The sequence below is a fragment of the Trichoplusia ni genome, chromosome 11 (genome assembly GCF_003590095.1).
Source record: "Trichoplusia ni isolate ovarian cell line Hi5 chromosome 11, tn1, whole genome shotgun sequence".
Lineage (NCBI taxonomy): Eukaryota > Metazoa > Arthropoda > Insecta > Lepidoptera > Noctuidae > Trichoplusia > Trichoplusia ni.
In genome coordinates this window covers 1,716,027-1,743,683 of record NC_039488.1, presented here as the reverse complement: position 1 = coordinate 1,743,683, position 27,657 = coordinate 1,716,027, and the positions used below count along the sequence as shown (strand labels likewise).

General features: G+C 45.0%; 1 protein-coding gene across 1 annotated transcript; it reads left to right on the top strand.

The window, feature by feature from the left end:
* Positions 1 to 1,211: 1,211 nt before the first annotated feature.
* On the top strand, positions 1,212 to 26,639 carry LOC113498524. The gene is made up of 2 exons (XM_026878549.1): positions 1,212 to 1,547; positions 23,229 to 26,639. The coding sequence occupies exons 1-2, from the start codon at positions 1,524 to 1,526 to the stop codon at positions 23,964 to 23,966; spliced, it is 762 nt and encodes a 253-aa protein (XP_026734350.1). The 5' UTR covers positions 1,212 to 1,523; the 3' UTR covers positions 23,967 to 26,639.
* The last annotated feature ends 1,018 nt before the right edge of the window (positions 26,640 to 27,657 follow it).

Below are 27,657 nucleotides of genomic sequence, written 5' to 3'. Positions count from 1 at the left end.
AGTTTTATATTTATACAAATCACTAAAGCCAGTAAAAGTATGTTTCTTTGACTGCAGGACGAAGTATAAAACTCCATAAAAAGTGCACACGCACTTGAAACTTTATTTTATTTCGCCACAAACTCGTTCAGCCGCCGCCGTCAGAAATGCCCGGTCATCATGACGAACCAGCCAGCACGATGCGAGTTTTAACTTATTTATTTATTTATTCGCACTCTATGTAATATACTTTAATAATATCACCCGACCCAAATATTTATAATAGTAACGAGTACTCGAAATTACCGCCGAATGATTCGAGTCTTCGGCGCGGTATCTGTAGCAACAATATCGATCGGCACACGCCCCATTGCCGGCGCGCCATCCGTGCCGCGGCGCGCTGCCTTAACTGCACGCGGAATGGAACGCGACAAACTGAAGGTTCTTTTGTCATGCGGTGATTTGCAAAACGTACCTAAACACGGTAAGGGCGTAGTCGCTCGACAGCCAAGTGGCGCACTCTCGTGAGAGATGAACGAACAGATAAATCTGAGAGAAATGTTTTGCGGCGGCGACATTCTATACAGCACGTACATTGCTGCGTTTTACCCGAACCAAGACTCAGTACAGACTCAACGCGCGGCAATGTAGAGCGCTCTCAACTGTTCGCTCAGTAGTGCGTCGCTCGCCGCGGCATCGTGGTAAGGGGCGCAGGGTCGCAGAGCTAGTGCGGCCTCGCGGCCCTCTTCGCCGCAACGCAAATCGTTGAAATCAAAACTTTCACGCTACGAGAGCGCTACGAAGTTTTACTGCTACGAACTTCCTGCTACGCCGGCCGTAGCGCGGCGCACTCAAAACTTTGTTCAGAAAGCTTTTTTATTTGTCACTTTCTGTTATCAGTTAGCTGAAAACTTGAGCTCTTTATGATTGAGCATTAGGATTCAGATTTCAATACTCGGAGTTGTTATCAAACGCTTGAACAAGATATCTTGTCTCAACTATCCGTGGCTAACAACCAGTATTATATTGAGGTCTGGAAGGTTTTTAAAAGTTTTCCTTCGATCAATTTAATTAATAAAAATATATAGAGACTAGAGACTCTTTATGACTTCGATTTAAATGATATTGTGAATTGGATATTGAGCAAGGGATTATGACGAAATAAATTTCTGTACAGGCACTGAAACTATATAGAACTATATTCAGTGCATTAAGTCGTGTATTTGTAGCGGGCAGTGGAGTCCTGGCAGCGGGCAGCAGGCAGCAGGCAACAGCAGCTCGTTGAGTTTTGTTGTTCGTGGAAGCGAGTCGCAGGTGGGCCGCTACTCGCAGCCGAGCGGCCGAGCGCGGCCGAGCCCCGCCGAGCGCGCACGACCGCTCCGCGCTAGAACGGCGTATGTGACGGACGGCGGCCCGCGCTAGCTTCAGTCTGCGCTCGGCCACCACCCTGCTCGCTTGTGTCAGTGACGCCGTGCTGTGACATATTTGACAGTTGTTATCGTGATTCGTGTGATGTTTTCGTATCGGAACTATGGTGTATCCCAATGAAAATGTGGAGTGATTTCCAGGTAAGTGATAGTAATAACACGTCTTCAGCTAGTTCTGTGTAACGTTTGTGGAGAAATCTCATTTATTTCAAATTCTACTTGAGTTCCCAGTTATACTTTTCGTGTAGTCTGCAGTTTAGTTACCAACTTGGCAATGATGAAACTCGAAATATAGTCAATGCAAGGGTATTTTGGATATTACCGCGTTGTTACCTTTTGTTTACATCCAATAAGTTGTAGTTTTGTCGACTTTATAAGGTTTTTGAACAAGTGGGTAGAATCGTTGAAATCTTTATAAGGATAATAGTGGGTTATAGAGGAAATATTCTGATATATTTTTTTGTGTCTTGTGAAAGAGTTTTAAAGTTTATAAGTTAAAAAGTGTCTCCAAAGTTCACATTTGTACAGACTTGTAGGACAATTTATTAAATATGAGACAGCATTCTCATATTCTCTTTGTGTTTCTCCATTCTAATGTAACTATGTCATTGTTATTTCGTCTGCTGTTACTAGTTCTAACTAACTTTAAACTGTTGATAACATTGTGCAACAATAATTAAATGTTGCCTTCATCTCATATCAGTCATTGTCTAGTTTGTACTAATTAAACATTTCCAAATTGTGATAGGAAATTCATAAAAACATGCGCGCCTTTTTTCGAATCTGACAGCTCGGCGCGTTTCCGGCGACCTGTCAAACGCCATGTGATAGATAGAAGGGCGCATTCGGTGGAGTTTTAAATCAAAGCGCGGTATTCGGCTCGAATCTCGATAACTGCGCGACGCTCGAGGCGAGCGAGAACTCGTCACAGAAATACGTAGTGCTCGCCGTCCCGCTCTGGCGCATAGCTCGGTCTCGCTCTGGCGACGGGTGTTTTTGTGTCGGAGCGGGTTTTTTGTGTGCTTGGCGAGGCTGGCGCGCGGCGCCCGCTCGCTCGACTCGACTGACTCCACATTAATTATCGCCGAGTTGGCTCGCCATCGCCAGCCAGCGCTAACGCACTTTACTTTCTATATTGCTGCGATATTACTTGACTCTTTTACAATGCGTCGTAGTTTTTACTTGATGATAATGAATATATTCATGTTGACTGCGATTTGATAAACTGAATAAATATACAAATGTCATTAGTTATGAATTTGAGAACTTTTAGAAGTATAAAACAAGCATTGAAATGCAGGCGAACTAAGTTTTAGTCTTGTTTTGAAAAAAACAGTATGCGAGTAGGGCTGTATTCGACGTTGGTGGGTTTTCCTGGTGGCGTGGCTAGGGGCGCGTTGCCATGGCGACGGCTGGGGCGCCCCGCCCAGCACGGCCTAGAGCACCTCCTCCACTCCTCTTATTGAGATTTACTCCTCAACTGGAGTCGCCATTGGCGAGTCCACTGCTCGCTTTTATACCTTTGCTTTTCTTTCTTTATTCACTAATGAACGAAATACACTGTATGCCAGGAATACGTGGATGTACCGATTTTCTTTGTTTTTCGTCAACTCCGATACTGGCTTAGATTCGTTGGAGTTTATGTTTATCCATATCAGTCGTTGAGTCCGTATCACAAATAAAACACCACCCAAGTTCGTGTGTCCTTCACGACTTGGAAACTTTTGTTTCGTTGCTCCAATCTTTTCAAAATACATTATTCATATGAGTATTTCAGTACCGAATAATGCCTTTTTGGGTCTTTCGACTACATTATGTCAACTTTGGTAAACTGAAGTCCATACAACACATACATACGTACAAACTTGTGCGTCATCGAATAGAAGTCTTATTTTTACCGATGATGTATTTTAGGGTTAAATAATGTCATGTAATTACGTCCCATCTGGTCCATGAATTTGGCTCGCGGTACTCAGCAACAAAAATGTATTCTAATAGTAACCCTACTTCTAAAAATAAAGACTTAAAAATAACTGTATCACAAATAAATTATTTAACTTCTAAGCTATTTTTGTTCTTCGTTTCTAAATAAGTATCTAAATTAATTACTTACATTGTCGAGTGTATGTCGCCTTGTATATGTAGAGATATTAGAAATGTATACAACCTCTATGTTATGTGGTTATCAAAGTTGGCAGTAGACCTACAAGGGGTGGGGGTGCGTGGAATGCGACTTGTTGCAGTCACGTGCGCTAAGAAACTATGCCCAAACTACCCTTATGCACTACTACTTACATTTAACCTCCTCAGACAATTTAGAACTTTGAGCTCAAAGTGATACAGTCTAAAATCGTTCGCATGCTTCGTTTACGGTAACTAGTTTGGCTACCCAATGTAATAAACTAGCTCCGATACCCGGTTTCGTTCGTCCGCCGCGCGCCGCTGATTGCCGTCTTTGCCGACGCGACTATCTATATTTTTAATGAGAAATGTAATAACGAAAAGTGTTTCAATATTTGTTTTTATACAAAAACCGTTTTCGGTATCAAATAATACCTTCAACTCACTATAAAAGATGCAAATGAGTAAGAAAAAACAATATTATTGTTATAGTAATTAAAAAAAAAAACAAATTCTTTTCCACGATAAATTAATTCATCCTACGTACAAAAAAAACAAAACCAGAGACATAATACACAAATTACATAACTTTAATATGTCTGTATTAAAATGCCGTTGCCATAGAAAAAAAAATGAGACGTCAGATCACAAAACATTACCATAAATAGTTTTGTTTCGCATATCGTGTTATTAACCTTTAGTGTTTGAACGATCTTGGCTACTTAACTGTTTTATAAAAACGATTGATGATTGGGAGCCACGAAAATGCTGGTCACCATGACTTTGCCAACGGATAGGAAAAAGGGTTGATGGTGGTCAAGTCAAGTTGTCAAAGACAGCTGATGTAAAAGTCATAGACAGTAAATAGGTAGACGAAAATTACTTATGGTAGAATACATTTTTTTAAAGTTATCACTCAATTAGTTTCACGTCTGACTTGTCCCTTCGCTCATCAGATCAATGAGGTGTTGCAAACACCTCAGAATAGTAATTTCAATTACAACCGCTGTAGTTATCTGCTAGATATTACGGAGACAATACTAGGAGTCTCCGATCGCGTCAGTTTCTTGCCGCCTGTTACTACACCGTAATGATCATAACAATGCAAATAGTTCCCATTTACGGCACAGATTCTAACCTCACTCCACGCACGTTAAATAAACATGTATGTAAACAAACGGTCTATCACGGCGCATTATGAATCAACGTCACAATGAGCCGCTCCTCCTTAAGCACACCGCGTAATAATAACAACTTTTATTACACATTTGCCGTTAAATTCACGCTCGCATTGTAAACAATCGACCACGTGGAGTAAAAGTAATAGTAAACTCATAAACAAATGAATGAATTAGCCATAGCGGTGCCGACGTCATCGGCGAAGACACGCATAATAATCGCTTATGCAAACGAGCCTAATTATGTAAAGCATTATGAGCCGCGCCGACGTGTTTTGACATACGCTAATGACCAATTATATGGCTATTGTGTGACTCAATGAACTTGAAAGACACACAATAATATAGGGCATCGACACGCGCGGTGAATGACGCCGCCATCCATCGGCCGACACCTGTTTAGAAAAAATATATGCGAATGTCAGGTGCACCCAATTCAATGGTCGCTACTCGCGTGTATTTATATTAGGACCGGCCCGGGCCGCGGCTACCAACTTTGTTTACCATTTTTTACGATAGACTGGTGACATGTTAGAATTGCATTTACAAATTCTATTCGTGTAACACAGGTTCGGTATTCTCACGTGATGTTTTATGTAAACTATCGTTTTCTTTTGTATTATGGCATCGGGGGAAAACCATTGGCTTGTTCGCCTGATAATTGCTTACAAAATCTATCTGATTATTCCGCAGCGGATATGAGCAGCAGTAGAAGTATCGCTATCTAATCTTCGCTATACGTTTCAGCATGATATGAAAATTATTCTGTGTAAAGTTGGCGATGGGTGATGTTTTTATTGTTTGCGAATTGCTAGGTTTTTGCAGGGAATTATTTTAATTTGTTCTGTATCAGGCACCGTGAAAGATGCGGACAGAGAATCGAGAACGGGGGATAATAATATCTTTGGCATTCGCGGAGTGTCTCTTCCACGCTCTAAATATATTTCCCATGGCCTCAATGTCGCACCGCGACCCAATTACGTCTGGCAATAAAACAATATATGAGTCGTTGAACCCTCCATTCGGAGTGATGGCTATGTAAACATTGCATCTGGGTAAACACGCGGGGTGCCGCGTGCCCCCGCGCCGAGCCGCGCCGGACTCGAGACGCGCCGCCGCCAATAATTTATGTAAATTCACGTCATTGTATAAGAGTGATGTTTTTATTGCAATCTTGTTTTGACGGTCAAGTTCGGCACGCGGCGAAAGTTAAACAAGTACAATAACTCTTAAAGTTTGCACCTCGCATCTTAACGTGCGCCACGTGTTGTGCTCGGCGGCTGTGAGCGAGGGCACTGTACATTGTATACTACGTACCGATGTCACTGAAATAACGATACTGGAAAAAGGACTTTAAGTTAGGACTTAGAGAAAAATGTGATTGTGGTCGGACTAGACTTTGTGAAAAACTGGGTGATGTGCAAATATACGCGCATGAACTTTTCCTAGAAATAAAGCAAAATGTCATAACATAAATATGATAGTATCTGCTCGTAAAGTGCTAAGGTACCGTCAAACATGCGAATCTCCAACTAAAATATTTACTCTTGAATGAGAACGTAAAAGTGGTAATTTTGATTTAGCATCGAATGTTTGTAAATAATGTTTTACTACAGCCAGCAAGTAGCGTAAAATCTTGTTTATAATTATGATAATAGCTTTATTATATACTACTACAAATCTATTTCGTAGGTAGTAACCATTAATCACTTATGAATGAATGAATGTTATTATTATACGGCAACCGGTCAACGATATCATAATGTTGTAAACGTCATTTTATAATCATAAGCTCATAAATAAACATGATGACGTATCGCGGGTGATCACCGATCGGGCGGAGTGTGCGGCGCGGGTTCCGCAGCCCTCCGCGGCAGCGCGCGCGCATGGTGCCGGGCGCCGGCTGATAGCGCGCACCTCACACATGCCGATAATTATGTAACAATGTTTTGACATTCAACGACACATTTAGCGCGGACATTAAGTGGATCAATGAACTTGAGCCGTTTGTTGTGCTCGCTGTTACGCAACGATCGGCGTTTGAGTGAGATTAATGCGCGCGGATTATGGCACGCGATACATTTCAATTTACGTTCCGTTTCATTCATGACTCGAGATAATGACGACGCACTCGTTCCGCTCGTTTGTTTGCTTTTGCTTGTCGCCGGCGGTGTCCGCTCGTAGCTCGCGGCTCACGTACACAGGTACACTTTACATACTCGATCCGCCGCTGATCTACCACGATTTATGAGCACCCGTCTTGCACCGCACTCGTCACACCTATGTGACCGGCCGACCGACACACCGCGTACAATGTCTTTAATTTATTAAACATTGCCGTCCGGTCGTCACTCCCGTGGCCTAGGAGTCTAGGTGGCACTTTGTTTATGTGAGGGAAACATGTGTACGCGGCGACCGCCACAGGGTAGATCGTACTATTAGCTACAAGTTTGAGCACAAGACGGCGGGGCGAAGGGAGTAAGTCTTCACCCATTGACGGTTGAAGCGGCCCGCGACACTTTCACTGCTCCGTTATTGCAGTTACTACGCGCCTACTGTGCACCCGGGGGTAACGGGCCGAGGGGGCCCCGCCACCCTATTGCATTCACCCCTCGTTCTCACCCCGCATAGGGCACGACTTACAACAAGGGTGCATGCTTTCTAAATTTAAGAATATGTTTTCTAGCTTGATGTAGTATCTCACAGTTGTTTACCTTATGCTGCAAGACGTTTAATAATGGAGCGATAGAGCATTGTGATCGCACCGAGACAAACGAATGTAAAATGTTAGCAACGAGCGTATCGACGGCGATCGTATCTCAAGTCTAGACGGGCGGGCAGTCGCTCGAAGTGGGACAATGTCAACTGTGAGGGCTCGCTATTATTTGCGTAGACACGTGTGCGTCGGCCGAGGAACGGCAGCGCGAGTGACAAGTGCTCGTGAGTCGTGACGGAAGTTTGTAAACAGTGCCGGCCTTGGTCCCGGCCGCGGGCCGCTGCACTGCAGCACCGCAGCGAGCCGCACCGCTGCCGCACCGCGCCGCACTGCCCCGCACTGCCCGGTCACGCACAATCTATATCGACGTGTTCCGATATCCAATTACACACTTCTATCAATCCATGAATGAAAATGATAATGTACCACCCGACCGACCGTGACAATCGATTCGATTCATATCTCGAATCGAAGACAGGTGGATTACTATTACTTACTACGGGTACAACAACAAACTATTATCACGTGTGGAATGTGCGCGATGTTATCGTAGCGTCGAGAGTGCTGTTATCAGAAGGCATCTTTTCGCAGCGATCTATGGGAGATAGGTGTGTTGCCGTAAGACGGGTCGAGTTCGAGTCGAGTCGCGGAGAAGTGTAGATGGCGGCGCGTCCTTTGGTAGCGGGTGTCCGGGCGGGCGGTGATTGATGGCCGATAGATAGTCGCGACTCGACATTGAACCCGTCCCGCTGCGGCTGCACGCCTACAGTAAATATATCTAGTGCGGACTTCCGCTCGTGACGTCGCCCGTGACGTGCGCATTCCCTCGCTGACGTAGCCGCCGCCGACGCCGACCTAACACATTTATTATACTTTTTGTTTACACTATAAAACTGTATTTACATTGTTATTGTTTTGTGGGGTCGTCGTCTTATCACTTTATTGCTTTATGGCTCGTTTGCGTTTATTGGCTACCTGTCTCTCGATTTCGTAACACTCAGATGAACCAACAATTACGTGAAGAGGATTTCCATTTCGTTACCGTATATTAATTAAATACCGCACACTTGGAGCCGTTTTCATAATGTAGGTTCTAGTAGAGCGTATTTGTTTGAGTTATAAGTCTGGTAGGTGGGCTGGGGAGAGTCGTGTCTACTGTGTCTAGTGTATCAGTCTTCTGAAACAATTACGATTGAACTACATGTTAGTTAGAGTGGAAAGTATTTATTTGTTGTCGAGTGGATATTATTTGAGCGGGTGTACCGTTGGTTGTTAGGAAGTTAACTGGAACGCTCTCGGGAGTAATCTCCTAAGTGCGTACTGTTCGGAAGAGGCAGACAAGGGGAGGGGCTCATTAAAAATTCATTCTTATTTGGAAGCTCGCCTCGTAATCAGCCGCAAAGGGGAGGATCTCTCCACGTTCTGCGAATTCTTCTCTCGCTACTGATTTATTAGTTTTGATCTGAGAAGGGAACTCTACCGAAACAAAACTTGCTTTTTCAGTCAATCTGAGCTAGTGTTGTATATGTATAGCAAAGTTCTTTACAGAACTCAAAATGATAGTGAATAGAAATTGAGAGTTGTAAACCCATCGTTACAAAATGGACATTTTATAGGCGCTAGGCAAAAACTGAAAGTTGTAGAGAAAAAATCTAGACAAATATTTTCACTAAAAGAAAGGAAAAAACGAAACTCAAATAAAAGATAACACCAGTGCAGTCAGCACAATAACGGATTTACTCCAATCCCGTCCCATCTCGAGAACTTATTCAAAACTTACTTAACTTATTAAATTCCTTTTCCATTAGCACTTGCTTACATAACGGGCATAATAGCTCTATCTCGTAAGTGTCACTAACCCAATGCCATTCGTAATTAAATGCATAGTCATACATTTTTTAATAATTGGATAATTACAGTAATGTAGTCGCTAGTGTATGTGTGTTTCACCATATTCCCCAGTGGTGGCGGCGGGCGCCCGCCCCCGGCCCCCACGTCTCTTTGATCTGCCCTACCATTTGTTCTCCCCAACTCGAAAATATCTCGTTTCCAAACTGAATTTTATTTTCAAGCAACAACCCGGGCCACTTCTTCTTAGTAATTTTAATTAACATCCACAATTCAGTACATTTTCAGTGAATATTGTGCAAGTTTTCAAATAATAATGATTGAGTTTAGTGTTTAATTTTTAAGTTGAAACAAAAATTCTGCTTTCAAATTAAAGTAACATTAGAGACGAAGTGAATTCTTCCTGGTTTGGAAATGAAAAATGTACTTTCAATTACTTTCTGTGCAATAATGTGATCGAGTAGAGTTCAGTTGGTAGGGCGGCGCGGCGAGGGTTGGCCCCCGCGCACCCGCCACCCCGTCCTAATCTCCTCCACCCCTCCCTACCAGTGACGTCACCACTTACAGCTCTTTTTTGGCAATGAAAAAAGTGATGAAGTTATATTTATTACAAATTTCTTTCACTTTTTAAGTCTTCGAGGTCGTTGCTTTGTTTATTTGCTGTTCTATTAATCGACTGCGTGCTGCTTTTTATTTATTGTACGTGTAGAAGCGGCTTCGTTTTTATACGTCATGCCCTTTAACTGCAAACAAGTAAAAAGTGTCTGCGAGAAGATACGCCATCCAGTAAGCAGGCTCGCGACATGTTAATTGACACACGATATTATCGTCGTCGAATCGTAAATAAACAAGATATTTTAATAATAACGGTCCTAAACCGGTTTCGGTGTAAGTCGCGTGCAGCCGAGTGATGATGTACGCATCAATCACAGATCAGCTGATCGGCGGCGGCCGTTTTCCTTTTCATCTTGCTCTTTATTTAATTAATTGTTCGCCGCGGGCGGCGCGCTCTCTGGGCCACGGTTAAGCCGACTAACCGCTGAACTAAAGCCTCCACAAACTTACTACGTTTACCGCCGTTGTTATCAGATTATGAATGAATCATGTTTGATCTCTATTCAATCTAGTTCCTAGTACACGTCGACGGCTCGCGTCGCGTGCCGCACTTTATGTTAAACGTTTCTACTGTATCGATGATCATTACTCTTTCTTTATTTGTTTTCGCACTATTATGCTTTGAGATGTTGTGATCGCGTGGGCACGAGCCGAGTTATGTCATGTACCGCTAACAATGGCGATTTTCGCTCGTAACCAATCGACAATGACAACTGCAATGGACCGCTATAAAGAATCGTGTTTGTGAGACGACCGGTCCTTTGTTCAGTTATCCATGCACTTCTACCGAAACAGGTGCCCCATTTACTGGTTATTATTTGCATTCCTTGCAAGTGTCAGTCAAACACTCGTCCGACTCGTGCTCCAAGAGATAGCAGCCCGCATACAATAATGAAATGCCCCTATAGGAACCAATTATCACAAGATTGGGGAACGCCCATTATCCTTCGACTTGGCCTGGCGAGACTTACGTAGTGAATCGATTTGAGTTCCACACAGACGTATATTTTAAAGTAATTTCAGTTGAGCAAGTGAACGTGTCGGGAGGGGGCACTGCGTATCGGCGGTGCCAGCGCCGTATTTCTCATACAGAGCTATGTTGCAACCACGGCGTGTAGCAAGACGTCGCTGGTATCGGGCACAGAGAGCGGCTGTCACGTTGTCTTGAGCCGCCGAGCGTATGGCACGCGTGTGCTGCGCGTGTGTGAGTGACGTCAACGCGCCACTTTCTCCATACTTTCGTCGTTGCTGTTGCGCTAAAAAACGAAGCTCGCCTAGACGACGACTATTAATACATACGATGCGACGTCGCACGCTCTGTCGCGCGAAACGATACGGAATTATTGTTTTCTGCGTGCGACAGGCGTGCGTGTTAAGTGTACAGGCCGACTCTCCCTGGTGCAGCGCGCACCTGCTGGCGCGGCTCGCCGACAACTAAAACATTGCACTTTTTCCATCTGAGAATATAATTGGAGTCGGTCTGTCGCTTGGCGGGCGGCCTTGTTGACAAATGACCACATTTGTCAGTCGCGAGTTCGCGACTCCGAGCACTCGCTAATATATCGAGCAAACAAAGCGAACTGTTCGCTCACGCTCGCGCCGAAGGCTGCCTCTTTACAGTTCACCGGTCTACTAATTTTAAGTGCTTTAATTCAGTCACAACAATTTGTGCTTTAATTCGCGCTGAAATAACGAACAAGTAAAATCCATTCGTTGCCATCGCACGCCTGTCTAATTAAGCTCTGTCATAGACTCTTCGAAGGCTCTATTACGAGCCGCCTCCAAACTTAGAGCGGACTATAACGCATTTGGTATTCAATCAGTAATTCTTGCCGGTGGAGAGTGGGTTTTATGCGGGGGTAGTAAGGTCGATAACGCGAGGGTGGAGTGAAATTCAGCTCGCTCAGTGTGACAATTACGGCGATGCGGCCCGCCCCGCGCCGCCGCAATCGATAGGCCTACGGGGGAGGCGCGGGGCGCGGGGCGGAGGCGGCGGTGGTCATTACTTATGCAAAACAGCATCGGCGCTGGCGAGCAGCTTGCTGCGGCTGCCGGCCAGCACGCACGGCCGGCTGCGTGCCGGTGACCCTGCTGAGCCCATCAATATTGACCTTACACTGCTATCGATTTATCGACCCACCGCACCAAATGAAACTGTCGCAGCTCTTATATTTTGAATGTTTCATTTACCTGATGATTCAAAATAAAGTCCTTTGTTAGGGATCGCGGCGAGCTCCTCGCTGAGTTCCCGGGCCCCCCTAATCTGCGAGTTGGCGATGGGCAAACGGACTCGGGGCTCGTTACTGAATTCGAGAGACGGTCTTTGTACTCTCCCTCGGCGCGGCCTGCACGAGGGTCGCCCTGACTTTTGTTGCCTGCCTCTTTCAACTGTTTCGATGCAGTGTTTTTACAGTTAAAAATAACACAAAGTTTAATTAAAACAAAAATGTTTTGTAAGCGAACTGAAAAAGACAACAGAATTCCTTATGAATTTAGATCAATTTATATAAGTCGAAATATAATATGAAAAATACATAATTTGGGAAAGAAAAAGTTCAATTGTAGACTTAATCCTAAGCACCGATGTCGTCGAACTAGGCTAAGCTCGTGAAAAAGCTTCGCTCAGTCAGCGCTCGAGCTTTCGCGATAAAGTTTGCGCGCGAAAACTCATTCCCGCGCTTTATAACCTGTGAGTTTCCAAGCCTTGGAGAGGGAGGGTTTTATATAAGTCACCCTCTCGGGCCGCCTCTTGTACATAATGTAATTGGCAACAGCGAGCGCGCTCCTCGGCGAGCATTGTGGGCGCCCGCTCGAGCGGGGCCGCACGAGCCCGCGCGGGCCTCTCAACTTACCCTAGCGGGAAACTTTACTGCTTTTCAAAAACTTATTGTTTTTACTCTCGTAGCGTTGATGTTTGTATACTTAGTTCATTTATTTACAGTTTTTAATTAGGTAATTAACACATATGATAAAGAATTGATCAAAAGCGTTTCAATTCTTTATGAGTTCACAATTAACACGCTCGTCTAAACAACATTTTTGCTAAATTGTATAATAGTCTTAACTGATAGAGAATGTTATGAATCGTTATCTGTATAATTTCATAAATTGTATACAAATAAATTATATTCACAATTACTTACTTTATAATGCGATTATTGACAAATGTAAAAATAATATCTTTAAATAAGATTGCGAGCTGGCCGGGTCGGCGGTATCGTGTTATCACGCCGCTCGCTATGTTATCAGCGTCAAGGTGACGCGGCGATGTAACGCAGCCGATTGCACGACTGAAGATACGGCTCACTATTTATTTCGTCCTATCCAGCATTTCACAATTATTACGATACCAAGGTGATCACAATCACGGGATACGAACTCTCTTTAGAAAAATCACGTATTCACATCGGTCTAAAAGTCTTTATTGAATGAAAGTGAACTTGTAATGGAAATACCTTAATAAAAACACATGATTATCGCGGCTCAGTAGATATCGATGCATGTGCGATCTAACACAAGTTCAATAACACGGATCCAATATGGTAACAGTACACGTAATGAGTCACGATCATTTAACGCACTTTAAACTTTAACTCCACTATACCTGCACTTCTGTAAACCAGCAACGTCGGATCGTTTACTTTTTATTGAAACCAAGTGTGAAAGTAAGTTGTCGCCAAGTTGTCACATGTTGAGCGGGAACTCGCGCGGCAATTATGTATAATATCGGCAAGGCCACGTGCTCCGTTGACGTTAACAAAGTTTCCCGATGCGGGGAAAACTTTGTGACATGTGAGTGGTAGATACTTACAATATGTTCGGTAGGCACGCACCCCGCGCCCCGCTCCCCGCCGACGCCGGCACCGCCGCCGCCGTGACTCAGCGGCGCCCTCGCGCGACGTCGCCCCGTCTGCCCCCATGGAAAATTTATACCCACCCTCTTCCCAAGATCATTACGAAGTGAACACACTAAATTCAACCTTGCCTTCGTGGAAATACGAAATGCTTTCGTTCGCCTTGTTGGAGCAAGACAAAGGAGCACCAGCAATTTCGTCGAAAACAAACCTTAACTCCTGTGGGATATAGTTTGTAATTTATGTGACGAAGTGGCTCACGTGCTTCGAAAACGCACCAGTGACGTCACCAACCTCGAAGGTGGGATACAGGGCGGCGGCGGCGCATCTTTTATGTTGTTTTGCTTTGCGTTTTGAGAGTAACAGAAAGAATAGTTATCGTGCTCTAGATTATAATCAATAATTCCGTACTTTTACAAAATTCACGAATGTAATCCTTAGAGTGCTGTTTAAGCTAGAGCTAGAGAGCTAGCACAAAAAAGCCACATCTAACAGTAGTACCGGTGAGACACGGTCGCTGTGCGCTCCCTTAATTCCCTGCTGGTGCGAGGTGGCGCGTCTAGAGAGCGTGTGCTCTCTCATCTCCTTAATTCGTCCTTCGCCGCAGCCCCCTTAATTCTCCCTTCTAGCATAGCTGGGAGGGTGGGCACTCACTCTCTTGTTAACCCGAGTTCGCCTCCCTTATTTATACCCGGCGCGTGGGGGCGGGCGGGCGGGCGAGCGGGCGGTGGGCGGCGCAGGGTGGCTCTATCGACGTCCGTACGCTGTGTCTATGTGCTGGTGAATTAAGAGCGAGTCGGCTTTCATTTTGCTAAAGCTTCCACGCTCGTGTGCTCGCCTTTCAGGCGCTGCTTGGTGGTGTGCACACGGATGGGTCGCGCAACTCTCGACTCTCAGCCGAGGGGATAACAGCGAAAACCCCTCAGCCCGCCTCGCTCGCCTTCAGCGTTTTATAACTTCAGAGGGCGAGGAGGCAGCAGAGTTTTTGTGAGTGGAAGGACTTTTTTGACTAACGTTTTTTATGTTTTACTCAGTTAGGGTTCGCTAAGATAACGACATCTCGCAGAGGGTGGAGAGCGCTTTCATAGGAGATACATGTTTGCAAGCAGTAGTTGATGTTTAATAAATAGATAGATAGAGGATGCAACGACTTATGGATGACATACAGGTCAGAGTAAAAATGCTGTGTCTTTTCAGGCAATAATTCATGACTGTCATGTAACTTCGAAAGATTAAGGTATACTTGTAGTGTCGAAACTATTTTGTAAAGTTTGCAAGGGCCGGGGACGTGGTGGGTGGCTAGGTCTACGCACAACGTCTTCAGAGAAAGTGAAATTTAGCACAAGTTCGGAGAAATACAACTGTTCGGCCCCCTCCCTCTCAGGAGCTGCGGGGAGGCAGTCGGCAAACGCGGCTTATAACAATTAAGTTTATTCGCTCGCAGGTTTTTCTATTCAACTCGACAAAAAAACATTGGAAGTTAAGAGTTGAAGAAAATAAAATTATTTAGTTAGTGCGCCAGTGCCGCCGCGGTCAGCCGCGGTAGAATTCATCCCTTTCTAATTTATCTTAAAGCCGAGAGATAACAAAGGCTGATCGATAGAAAAGAATATGAATGAAAAGTCTGTGAAATAGCAAATAGATAAATAGAAGTCCTGCCTATATTGCTCTCTTTAGTTAATCAAATCAAAATGACCAAAATTTTCCTTTGTTCCTTAAAAACATGTGCATAATTAATTATCGATTTTCTGGAACAACAGTGATTATATTAGTGAGCTAGACATGTTGACCGTGATGCATGTACGTCAGATTAAAAATCGCGAGAGCAACTGCCTCTGTGACGGTTGAACGACCTCTGGTAAGGTGTCGGTTTCGGGCAGGTTATTTAGTGCGGGGGCGGGGGTGGCGGCAGGTGGGGCGCGCAGCCCCGGGTCGCCAGGCAACGGCAACTGGGTCACTCCGGGCCTGCCCCGGCCGCCCACCAATTATGTACACGCTCGTTACCGGACACGCGTTTTTCAATCACATCCATATTTAATTGGGCATCACGAAGCTGGAAAATGTGTTTGAACCGCCATGTTTTACGAGAACTTTATTTGAATTGCGTTACATATAATGATGCTGGTTTTACCAATAATTTCGAAATGTTTTATGCTGATTAACGACTTGTGTTCGTACCTCGGTTTTTAGATCTTTTATATAGTAATTTCTATGAATTTTACGTCAAATACAGAAAATCTGTGCGCTCTTTTTTTTATAAACTCGGGCTAACTAGATGAATGGAATTTAGAGTGACCGCTTTGAATACTCGTGTCATTACATTAGATCAGCTATGCAAATCGAAAACAGCAGATCATCGGAAGAACAGGTGTAGTGTTTGTGCGACACATTAGCGGAGCGCGGGCCGGTACCGCGAGGCGACGCGACTCGTCTTCCGGGCTCCTTACAAGACAAACCTGTGCCCTAACTTGTTGCATGGATGCACCGCGGAGGGTGCGGGGTGGCGCGGGCGCGGGGGCGCGGGAGGGCGCGGAGGGCCGCGGGGGCGTCTTCATAGTGAATGGGCGCGAGATGTCGTGGCCGGCCGCCACGTGCGCGTATGGAGATGTCTCCATTGATAACCGTGACCTCGCCCTTATCGCCGCTTGTCGATGAAGCCCGCGTACCTGAGCACCGAACTCCCGACGCCTTGCAACCGACTGCCCACTTGGGGACTAAACGTATGTGAATAAAAGCTCCGTACTTTAAGTTACGAATGTACAAAAAAATATCGCATGAACAAACAGTCAAAATTACCTCTGTGGTAAAGGTAGAGATAGTTGGTAAAGGTAGACATACCAAATGATGTGCGCATAGTTTGCTGATCTATGATGAATTCGAATAAAATACATATCATTTTAATTAGTAGCGATTAAATTGTACCTATTCAAATTATATTGGTAATTTGTGAGCTGGATTTATTTTATTCTATGTAGAGTTCCAACAGAATAGCTCTACACATTTTACATCATGTTGTGACCAGAGTTAAATTCCTGTTCAATCAGTGCACAATTCGCAAATGAAATTGTAGCACTACATTTTTAATAAACGAATAATCAATACAATATGCACAGTGGCTGTATCTATACAGCCACTTACAACTATTCAGTTCTGTAAATTGGCATAACGGGGTCGAGTCAACTCGTAGACAATTAGCATTGAGTACGGCCGGGCAGGCGGGCGCATAGCAAGTGCAGCCTTGACATTGGCCGTCGCCCTAATGTCGTCGCATCGATTGTCGGAATGCGAACAAAACCATCTCCGGCCGGCAAATAATAATAGTGTCGAACCGATGAATGAGCATATTAGCGAGCGGCGCGGGCGCGGGCGGCGCGAGCCCGGCGTCGAGTCATTACGCGCCCCCATTAATCACTGCAACAATCGGCCGATATCTCGCTATTTACAAACGCGGGAGCACGTGTTCGCCGCTCGTACTACGCAGAGTGTATTGACCCATTTAGATAGCTCGACCTTCGCGCGGCCATTGTGAGCGAAAAACATAAAAATAAGTTTTATTGCGGCGTCGTTATGCGTATCGCTGCGGCGCGGGCCCGCCACCGCCGCCGTCACGCTCGCGCCGCACCGCCCAACAGCTGATTGCTACGTGACATTTTTATTTTATTCGCTCTCTTCCGGGGATTCTCCGAGATACGTGCCAGTGACGTCATTATCAGCCTGCGTACGCTGCCACCTGATTTATTATCTCAAACACTGTGATATTAACTCACCCCTATGGATCAGCGTGATTTATGTCCACATTGTATTGTTTGCACTGCACTGACTCTGTGATGAATGTGTCTCCAAGTTCAATGTTTTTGATTTACTTATTAGTGAAGGGTTGGTGATAATTAACCTTTCTTTATATTTTGATAAAAGTGAGCTGCGTAACCTCTGTTGCTGTCCGAGTCCACATTTAATTCTTTGCACGCGACAAGCCATCTCCGGATCTTTATTTAGATTTTCTCATTCATCAAGATCATTGCATTTCTGCTGTCGGTCTTGGTGCAGCGCAGAAATAGTGTCACTAAATCCTATTACTCGGAATTTTCGATTTCCTGATAGCTCCGTTGTCCAAAGATCATAATACTTTTATGATATAGACCGTACGCTTTGAGAAGTTTACTATGTGTAGCAGAATGTCAGCCATCTAAATAGGACTGACAGTAGCATCGGCTTAAATTCGCAGACCGACTGTTCCGGAGACAGCATTTAGCTGAGAGCCACCCGAATAATTCTCTCATTGCTAATGACACCGCGTTAATCCCATCCACTATGATCCGATTCACCCATAACGAAAATGGATCCCGGCGAAAGGGATAGATATCGGATTTAGGTCATCAGAGTTTAATGAAACAGTGCGAATGCAAGTCCAATACTATTAGCTTAAGCCAGTTGAAAAATGTGCGAGCGATAGTGATGTAAAGCAGCATCGTTACGTGGAAGCTTCGGCTGCTAATGGGTTGCAGGGAACAGTTAGGTTGTGCTCGCGTGGAGGCGAGTGTGCTGGCGTAAGGCGCCGGGCAGAGGAGGCGAGTGCCGACATTCCGATCATTCGCCAGGCGGTCGCGGCGGTGCCCGCGTTCGGGGAAGCGTGCGTCATCTCGCGCTCTACCGACAAAAACTACAAATTTTCCCTTTCATTGCATCGAGTGGTCGCAGCTCGCTCATCATAATAAACGCATAACGCGTCGACTCGCACGCGCTCACTGTAAACAATGCGTTTCGGGAAATCCCTCTCTTTTTATGCGGGATCACATTCCTGAGGGATTCCTTTTGTTTGCTTTTCAACTGTTGTTCATTTTTTTCTTTTTCTCACCTTGAAGTCATTTGACTCTATTGACACTTGCATAACGGTACGCGCATAGATTACGAGCTTTTTGTTATAACCATTCAAGACATCTATCATCGTATGAAGCGCCTTTATGTTGTCCAGATAGCTGTTAATGTTTTTTATAACTCTTCAGATTTGATTGATTTTTATGCGCTTTTGAAGCCGCTTTAGAAAAAATATTGTTTACAATATTGCATTATACCACAAAGTAAGTACTGAATTTATAACATTAAAGTAGAATACGCAATTTACACTTTCTATCATATTTTTATTTAAACTCTACTTTTCGTTAAGTATAAGCATTGACATCTCGAAACAATCAAACCGGAGTCCAATCATAATATTTGAGCAAATGCATAAAGTTATTCTAGTGTTACTTAAATTGCAAGTTGCAAATAAACAGCCATTTGTTACGGTTAGGTGTTGGCAAAAAAATTAGATTACCCAACTACTGTTCAAATTAATCGTGTACGGGTGAGCAGTAGCCGGAGGCGTGAAATAAAAAGCTCGACAGAAGCACGGCGAAGCTGCGCGAGCGCCGGCCCACGAAACAGGATGTGGGACTGGTTGGCGCACGCACACAGACGCGTCGCGAGGCGTGTGCGCATGGGCGCACACACGCGCGCGCGGCCTCGCCGCTCGCCGCTCTCCGCTCACGGAAATGTGCGTGCCAGGGCTGCGCTACCACGACCATGCTCAGACATCATTTATTTTTATCAATCCTTCCAAGCATACTGCTCAAATTTGCAAGTTTATAGAGTCATAAAAAAAAACAATATTTTGAGATGATTTTCTCTCCTTCTGACAATATTAAAGAGCAAGAAACGGAGACTGCAATAAACTGCGGGAGTTATTTTAAGTTGGTGTTGGGAATGCGTTTTCGCCAGCTGTGTGGACAGCCCTGGCCCAGGCGAGGCTGCCTTCGTGCCGCAGCTCCGACTGCCGAGAGCCGACACTGCCACGAAAGAATCCGACTTTTTTGACAATTCATTGTCTACAAGCAGGTCGCTTGACAATGTTACACTGCTCTACATCTAAAAATCGGGTCGAAATTCTTTCAATTTACTGTATTTAAACAAATTGTAGAGACCTTGTAAAATAAACTTATTTGAAAAGAATTGAATAACCCGTAAAATTGTGCCTGTCATAACAATGCCATCCAAATAGCTGGTAGTATTTGCGATCGTCAATATTCGTCAACAATAACGTTGGTCAGGTGTTTACAATCTAATCTGAGTGCAACAAACGGGTCCACAGGCCACAACGAGCCCTTCCGAGATGAATGAGTTTAGCAGCGCCGGTCACGTGCTCTATTGTACTAAAAAGGAGCGTTAATGGTTTAATCGGTCATTCAATCGGCTCGTTCCGATACTGCAATAGCGCAGCCTCTTCGCACCGTTGTTTCATGAATGGACGACAAAAAATGAAATAAAATTCTACTACGATGTTATGACCGTGGCGTCGTAAACAATCGTTATTTATACAGGCATCGATGTATTCCACACACAAACATGAAAGTTGTGTTCACGTGGGAGTCTAACTGTCACAGGGCGCTCGCGGCTCGCGACTCTTCTAAACTAAAACTTACCTCTAAAATGCTCTATCGTATTCAAATGGCCAAGTATACCTGTTACAATGTTTTACAATAATTTAAGTAATCAGTAAAAATCTATTATCAAAATATTTACAAAATAATAAATTGAAATTAGAAGTTTCTATGAATAAAGCCACCATTAAAACGTTCCCACATACAAGTTGGCGCACAGCGCTCCGTATTTTACTCATGTGTATAGGGCGACCCCAAAACGTGCAGCGCAGCACCCTACGCTATCTACCCCGCTTTATAGCTGGCTTTATAATATAACATTGTGGAGCCGACGCCGCGCGACGAGCGTAGGTAGCTGTAGCGCTAGATACAGGCGGCCGCTACGCGATGTTATTATGTGCGCGCCTGTGTGCTGCACGTGCACGCCGCGCGCACACAGCCGCACGGCCGCGCGCCCCCCCGCCCCGCTCCCCCGCCGCCCGCGCCCGCTCGCCGCTCGACATGGCTGTGCCGCTGTGAGGCAATGCCGTTGCCGTGCCGCCGTCTATTTGGTCTCCACAATGCCATAGAAAGTCTCCGTTCGACTCGCCTCGCCGACCGAACTTTTCCTACCTCCTCGAGCGAGAGGCGCTATAACAACACCGCTCCGACGACTCGTCGCCGACTAAGACTTCTTAACGCATATAGTAGAATTCTTTATGGTTGTTATTTTGAATAAGCACTAACTCCTCGCCTCGGCGCTATAGCGAGCGGTACGGTTATAAAATGCCGCATATCCGAGACTAGCGATAAAATAAACGTCTGACGTTTCCAAGTTTCGAACGGAGAGAACGAGCGACGCGCTGCGCATCAGAAAAAGAACTTTACGACAAGATTAGAAAGAGCGAGCGGAGCGGCAACGGCGCGCAGCCGCGTTCCAGAGGCACTGAACGGCAACGCCGAGCGCCAACGTCATTTACTAAATTTATTTTCATGAGCGCCAGCGCTGGCGACGACACTGCTATGCTACACACATATAGCGCTCGGGTGCCGCGTGATACAACCTCACGCTAGATATTATCTAGCTATTTCTGCATATTTAAAACTCGTCGCGTTTACTTATAATTTTCCTTTAATGAACAGTAGGTGTAGTGCCGGTGCAATAATCGGCCGGTACAATGAGGTGGCACGTTTGCGCGAAGCGATAAAGGGGTGACGCAAAGTGATTATTTGCAGCGTTGCGATGAGTGGCCGCTGAGTCAACGCAACGGGCCGGCGCGATGGCGCGATGCCGACGCGGCCCGCTCGCTGCCATCGCAAGTAATCGCACTCTGTCAGCCACGGCTCCGCTTGCTACCTAACCTACTAACCGATCATACGTTCTCGCCTTCTCATTATGCGTCTTCATACTCTACCTCACTCTGTAGGAAAAGGTAGAGTTTGATGTTGAGGTTGACAGTTCTGTAGAGCTACCAATTATGATTCAAAAACAGTAACTACATACATTATATTTATAATTATCTATAACCTATCCATATAAATAGAGATTATAACAAAATGAATTATATAAAATTACAAATTTAAAAATAATTAAACACTAAAAAGGTTCAACTATAAAATAGATCAATGCTAAGTATACTTGTAATAATACCTATGTATTTTCAGTAAATATAGGTAGCCTAGTAATTTTCGTTGAATGATACTATTACTGCATAATAATAGGTGGTATAAAGACTAGAATATCTAGGCAGGTTCTGGGCAAGGCGTGTGCCTCCTAATTGCAGCGGCAGGTGTAGGGGCATCTGCCGCCGCTGGACTTGCCGCTTACTAGTTTATTTTTCACAATGTGTACATCGCCATGCACACTGTCCACTGGCTTAACGTATTGCAAAATTTCGAGTCAACCACTAATGAAAGTAGCAATGTATTGGTGCGTTCGTAATTCGATAAATATGCGTTACTGCGGTAAAAGTCAACGAGCTCGTCGCCTGCACGTCCGTCATTTTGTAGTACGGAGGCGACTGCAGCTGCCAGCATGATAGCTTGTTATTCAAGTATTAAATAAAGATAAAGTAAGTTATTCGATGTGAGCCTCAGACTTGACTTTGTCATAGCATATCTATCCTGGGAGTTTTTAACTGTGTCATCTATGAGCTTGGTAGAGTAGGGGCGAAAGAATGCGTTCTATCAGAAGGGTCTTGTTCCCGGTGGGAGCGAGCTGCGTCCCTCTACCTGAGCGCCCAGGGGCTGCGCTCAGGGCGCATTGTCGGTAAAAAAACTGAGTAGGGTCGGGGCACACAATAGGGCTCAGATGCCCGTATGTTACTCTAGCGAGCTGAACATACATTGAGTGTAGGTTGAGTGAAAAATGGAGTTTACTGATATAAAGAGAGTCGAATCAAATGCAAGGCAACTTGACAATCTTTTGACAATCATGTCTTTGATTTTAGGGTTGAATAGGGTGATTTATTATTTTAGATAGGATTAATCTCAGACGGTTGATAATCGATTTCTTCATTAAGCATATAATGATCTATCAATTCATAATCATAGCTTTCTAAGATATATTTATCCATTGAACCGTATTGAAAAAATAATCCATACAAACTGATAACATGAAATGTTGTATTCGTTGTCCACGGAGTGCACAACGTCTTAGCTTACGGTACTTGTGGTAGTTAGAGAGCGGCGCCGCGCGGCTCCGCCTGTCCGCGCGCCGCCGCACCGCCGCGCCCACGCACCATTGTGCCGAGAGCCCGGGTCTCCACTGGTACGCGGCTACACATCCGCATCTCGACACCGGCTACCTCGCAGCCTTCATTGCATTATGACTACATTTCGAGATATTCCATAATTATGCTTTAAGAACATAAGAACTTATACTAATACAGTAATGTCGCTTTTATTTAAACGTAGACGAAATAAAAGTGTCACTGTCATTACGAACGATTCGAATGATGTTGGTGATGGTATATAAAATATTATTTTGACTTTAAATTAGATTTACCACAAACGTCACAGTCTTACAGTTCTCAGTGAACGCGTCAATATTTGGATTGCAGTGAGTGATAACGTTGTGTTTTGTGTATTTGCAGGGCTCGGGCGGCGGGTGCGGCGCCAAGCGGCGCGCCGGCTCCCCGTGTGAGGGCGGCGGCAAAGTCGCGCGCTGGGAAGACTCGATCGCTCGGCTTGAGGCCGTGGCCGCCGGCGCTGGCGGCGGGGACTGCTGGCGCTCCGAGGAGGAGGAGAGGCGCGCGTGCCGCCGGCGCTGGTGCGGCGGCTGGTGCGGCGCGCACGACACCATCCGCGCCGAGAACGGCAAGTCCTACCTGGAGCTGGGCGGAGCGGCCGCGCGCGCCTGCTGCGACGGCCGCGCTGCCGGCCGCTGCGCCTCGCGCCGCTGCTACCGCGAGAGGCGGTTCAAGATGATGAACTTGTGCGCGCTGAAGCTGGCGCGCCTCCGCCAGACGGCGGACCCGTCGCTGCGGCGGTCGGTGCTCGTGTGCAACACGCTGCGCGGCATCGAGCGCGAGATGGAGCGCGAGAGCGCCGAGGAGGCGCCCTTCGAGCCCGCATGCGTGGCGGGCGGCGTGGCGCGCTGCGAGCTGCTGGGCGCGCGCGACCCGGCGGCCGGGCGCGCCACGCCCTTCCCCGCGCCGCCGCCGCCGGACCGCGACTCCGGCTACGGCGACGAGGAGCAGCGCACCATCGACTGGGGCTCGGTGCTGAGCCTGTCGTCCCGGTCGGCGCTAGACCCCCCCGAAGACGCGTGGCCCGACGACTGGGGCTGGAGCGAGGACAGCTTCGTGCGGCTGCTGGTGCCCACGAGTTAGTGCGGGGCGCGCGGGCAGGACTCGCCCGCGCCGCTGTGAGCGCCTGTGATAGCGCGCGGTGAGGCGGGCCGCGCGGCCGGCTCGCGCCTGCGGCCGCGCTCACCTCTAGTCGGACGCGCCGCGCCGCCCACGCGACGCGACGCATACACGCAGTCAGTAGTTAGTATTATGTAATTGCTAAAGGGAAGGTGCTAGCTTCGGACGTGACGCAGGACTTAAATGCGAGCCGAGTTATTTTTGATAGTTTTATTTTCTTTAAGTGAATTCCAAACCGAAAGAAGTGACTTAGCTAATGACGTTATTATCGTTTAAATTAAAACTCAGGTGTTTGAAATTTTGTTGAAATTATTATGTAATTAATTAGGTAAAATAACTATATTTATTTCGTTGACCAGAAGAAGAAGAAGAAGAAGAAAGTGACAATTTGAAATTATTTCTGTCTTGATATTTTCATTGTAATGAACTGAACAACGAGCACTTTGATTTGTTTGGGTTATGTTGACCGGAGCGAAACCCCTTGAGCGCGGCGTCCTGCCGGCGAGTCGTTGAGAGCGAGCGGCGGCTCGGGCGCGCGGGGCAGCTCGCGCTCCGGAGGTTTCCCTGCGGAGTCGTGTTCTAATGTAATGTGTGGACATGTGCCGTGTCGACTAGCGCATGGTGTTGTGTAAAGCTACTGCAGCACGATGGTTGATGCGAACAATGACGAACAAATTGTAATGACTAGTACCGCGGTACTTAACGTAACTGGTGAACTTTCATTAGTTTCACATCCACCACTCGCGTGTGCCAGCACTCGGTAACTGGATGTCAATTAAATAAGCCTTACCAGCTGTGACAATGAAAGTTTCATGATTACAGGAATCGTGCATTTGAATAATTGGAATTTGTAATACATGACTGAACCGTGGCTGTAGGTACTTAATAACTCATATTTCGGAATTGAGAGTTCTGTCCATTGATTCGGATGCCTTCTAACGATCAATGTTTAACTTTATATAGACGTTAAGACCTTTATTTAGACATAAAACAAAATAACTTTAAAACTCTCATCGAATAGTTTATTTACTACACTAACAGTGAACTGCAGTTCCTAATACGTAATTAAAAACTAATTAGAACAATCTTTAATTTATTCGACACATTTCCTTCTAGTTTTGTACTGCGATATTCTTGTTAGGGGGCATCCGAACATCAGATAAGGTTTTCGATAGTCAAAAGGTAGTTCGTTGATGGACTCTGTAAATGCATTGAGATTTGAGAATTGTAATAAACCATAATTGTATCAATAGTTTGATGTGTACCAACCCGTCGTTCCTAAACAGAGACAGGTAACGAACAATGTCGAAAACAGAACTTGGACGAGACTTGCTATGACGATACGTTCTCTCATTAGTAACATCGGGTTGTGTGGCGCGGGTGTCCCAGCTCGCGGGCGCGCGCCCGGCCTGCCCGTGACTGTACCCTTGGTTCGCTCAGTCACGGCCGGGCACGCGCCCCAGCTCGCGGACAGCGCCGCGCCAACCACGGAATTGTGACTGCATGGACCAAACCTACCTAGCACGACTTTTAATAGAGCAAAGTACAAATTTCAATAATAAGATGCATTCGTGCTCCGGCGCAAGTTTGTCCACCGTTGTCAATTACTCAAATATTTGAATTGTGATTCGGTAGCTAATGAGAGAAAAACTCTATGTTCTTAAATTTAGTGTACATATTAGATACGGAGATGGGCATTATGGCGTGGTGATTCGCGCCCGTTGTAAATATATTATGTAAAGTAATCATTTTATTGATGTCGATGTCGATTGTCGGGTAGCTCATCACACCGCTCGCGAGCCGCCGTGCGCGACGCCCTGTTGTTTATTACGACCTCTATTCTGTCCAATACACTCCACAAGTACAGATTTACAAGTTACATATTAATGCATTATTAATATAATAAGATGTCACAAAATTTTATCGCCAGTACAGACCAATAATATACATGAACAACGTTTAGTTATAATTTTGGGTTCTAAACTCATAAGTGATGCACTGAGTTACTGATCAGCTCAATCTATTTTATTTTATGAGTTACTTCGCGTTAGAGATTTCGTTGATGATGTCCGTATGGTTGGTTGTGATGGTTTACTTAAGTAAGTTAGCGACTCCGGCAAATTGCCCTAATTGTCTTGTACCTACCTATTACATTTTACTATATATTTGTATTAACATTTTTGAGTCAAAGTTTTGTATTCCTGGCGCATAAAGTATACGAATTCCATTTGTCGAAAGTACTTAAAACTAATTAGTCGATCCTTTCAGTCAAACTTCCTTAATGAATTAGTGTTATGTTTGTGGACACTTTTGCCTCATGAATACAAGACGGTTAATGCTTGCAATATAATGTAGGTACAGAACTTCTTTATCCTGTCATTTTCGTAAAATAGCCGACTGATCTCGAAGTCGGATTGTCTGTGAAATATATAAATGTACGTTACTTTGATGTAAAAATTTTGTACAAATTGTAAGTGGTGGGCCCTTCTTTGAATTGTATTGAATACTCCTAACTGTTAGTTTGTGTTGCGAGGCCGGCCGGCCGCGCAAGCGAGGAGTCGCACGCGCGGGTCGGACTCGTGGCCGCTCGCGGGTCGCGCGTCCAGCCCGCGCGCGCTATGTGTTGTGACCTCCAGCAATAATTACGATGACAGGTAGACTCCTTGTCGCATCCGTCTTTACTCAGTTGCGAACGTTTCAAAGAAATTTTCGCAACTTTTTCATACGTAACTTTACGACTACAGTGTATAAGTGTATTTCCTTAGTGTTTTTCATTGCCATTGGTTACCAAAAATGACAGGATTTTTATTAAAACTATTGTGAATATATTTTAGAAAGAATACTCTCGTTAGATAATTGAGAAATCCATTTTGAAGGGGCTCATTTTGCACATCGAATTGTTAAATCGTTCCTCAAGTTGGGAGTTTCTCAAAATCGTTTCTCGATTTGTCTGATGTAAGATATATAATTGTAATATATTATTGTTTAAGCCGTTGTATCGAAAATAACAAGAACAGGAATAATTTTGTGAAACAATGGCACAAAGAATGAACATAAATATTATATATATTATAGAAACAGAAATGTGGCTATAAAAGCAATTTTTATAATAAATATTTACTGTTGAAGAATCTTTGAATTTTTCTTTTACACCACGAAGTTTGACCCAAGAAGGGCAAGAAGCTCTTTATTTACACACAAACTATTTTTTTATAATTACTGAATATAGATTTCAGCATAAATCGCATACGTATTATTTACACCAGATTTCAGCATAATGACCTTCTGTCATCTTGTCAGATTAAAAAAACCTCTTTCTCCAGGCGAGCCATTGCAGGTTTTACGAGACAAATAAATAACACATTTTTCAAGCCACCTGCTCACATTCCTTTGGAGTAGTCGTTACGATGTTCTGGTATTTGAAAAGCTGAAGAGAACTAAAGGTGAGTCTTATCTGAGTGGGCGAGTAAGTATTATCAATAAACCCAGCAAACGTTGATTTGACATGGTGCAGAAAAAAGAATACGAACGGAAAAAATCTTAAGGGTATGAAAAATGGACCTACCCAATATGCATACAAAATTTCATGAGAATCGGTCGAGCCGTTTCGGAGGATTTCATTCTCGTACATCGCGATTCGAGAATTTGATATATC

Coding starts and splice junctions, on each gene's coding strand:
- LOC113498524 (XM_026878549.1), top strand. CDS start 1,524: ATGAAAATGTGGAGTGATTTCCAG. Junction 1,548..23,228: donor AAATGTGGAGTGATTTCCAG/GTAAGTGATAGT, acceptor GTGTATTTGCAG/GGCTCGGGCGGCGGGTGCGG.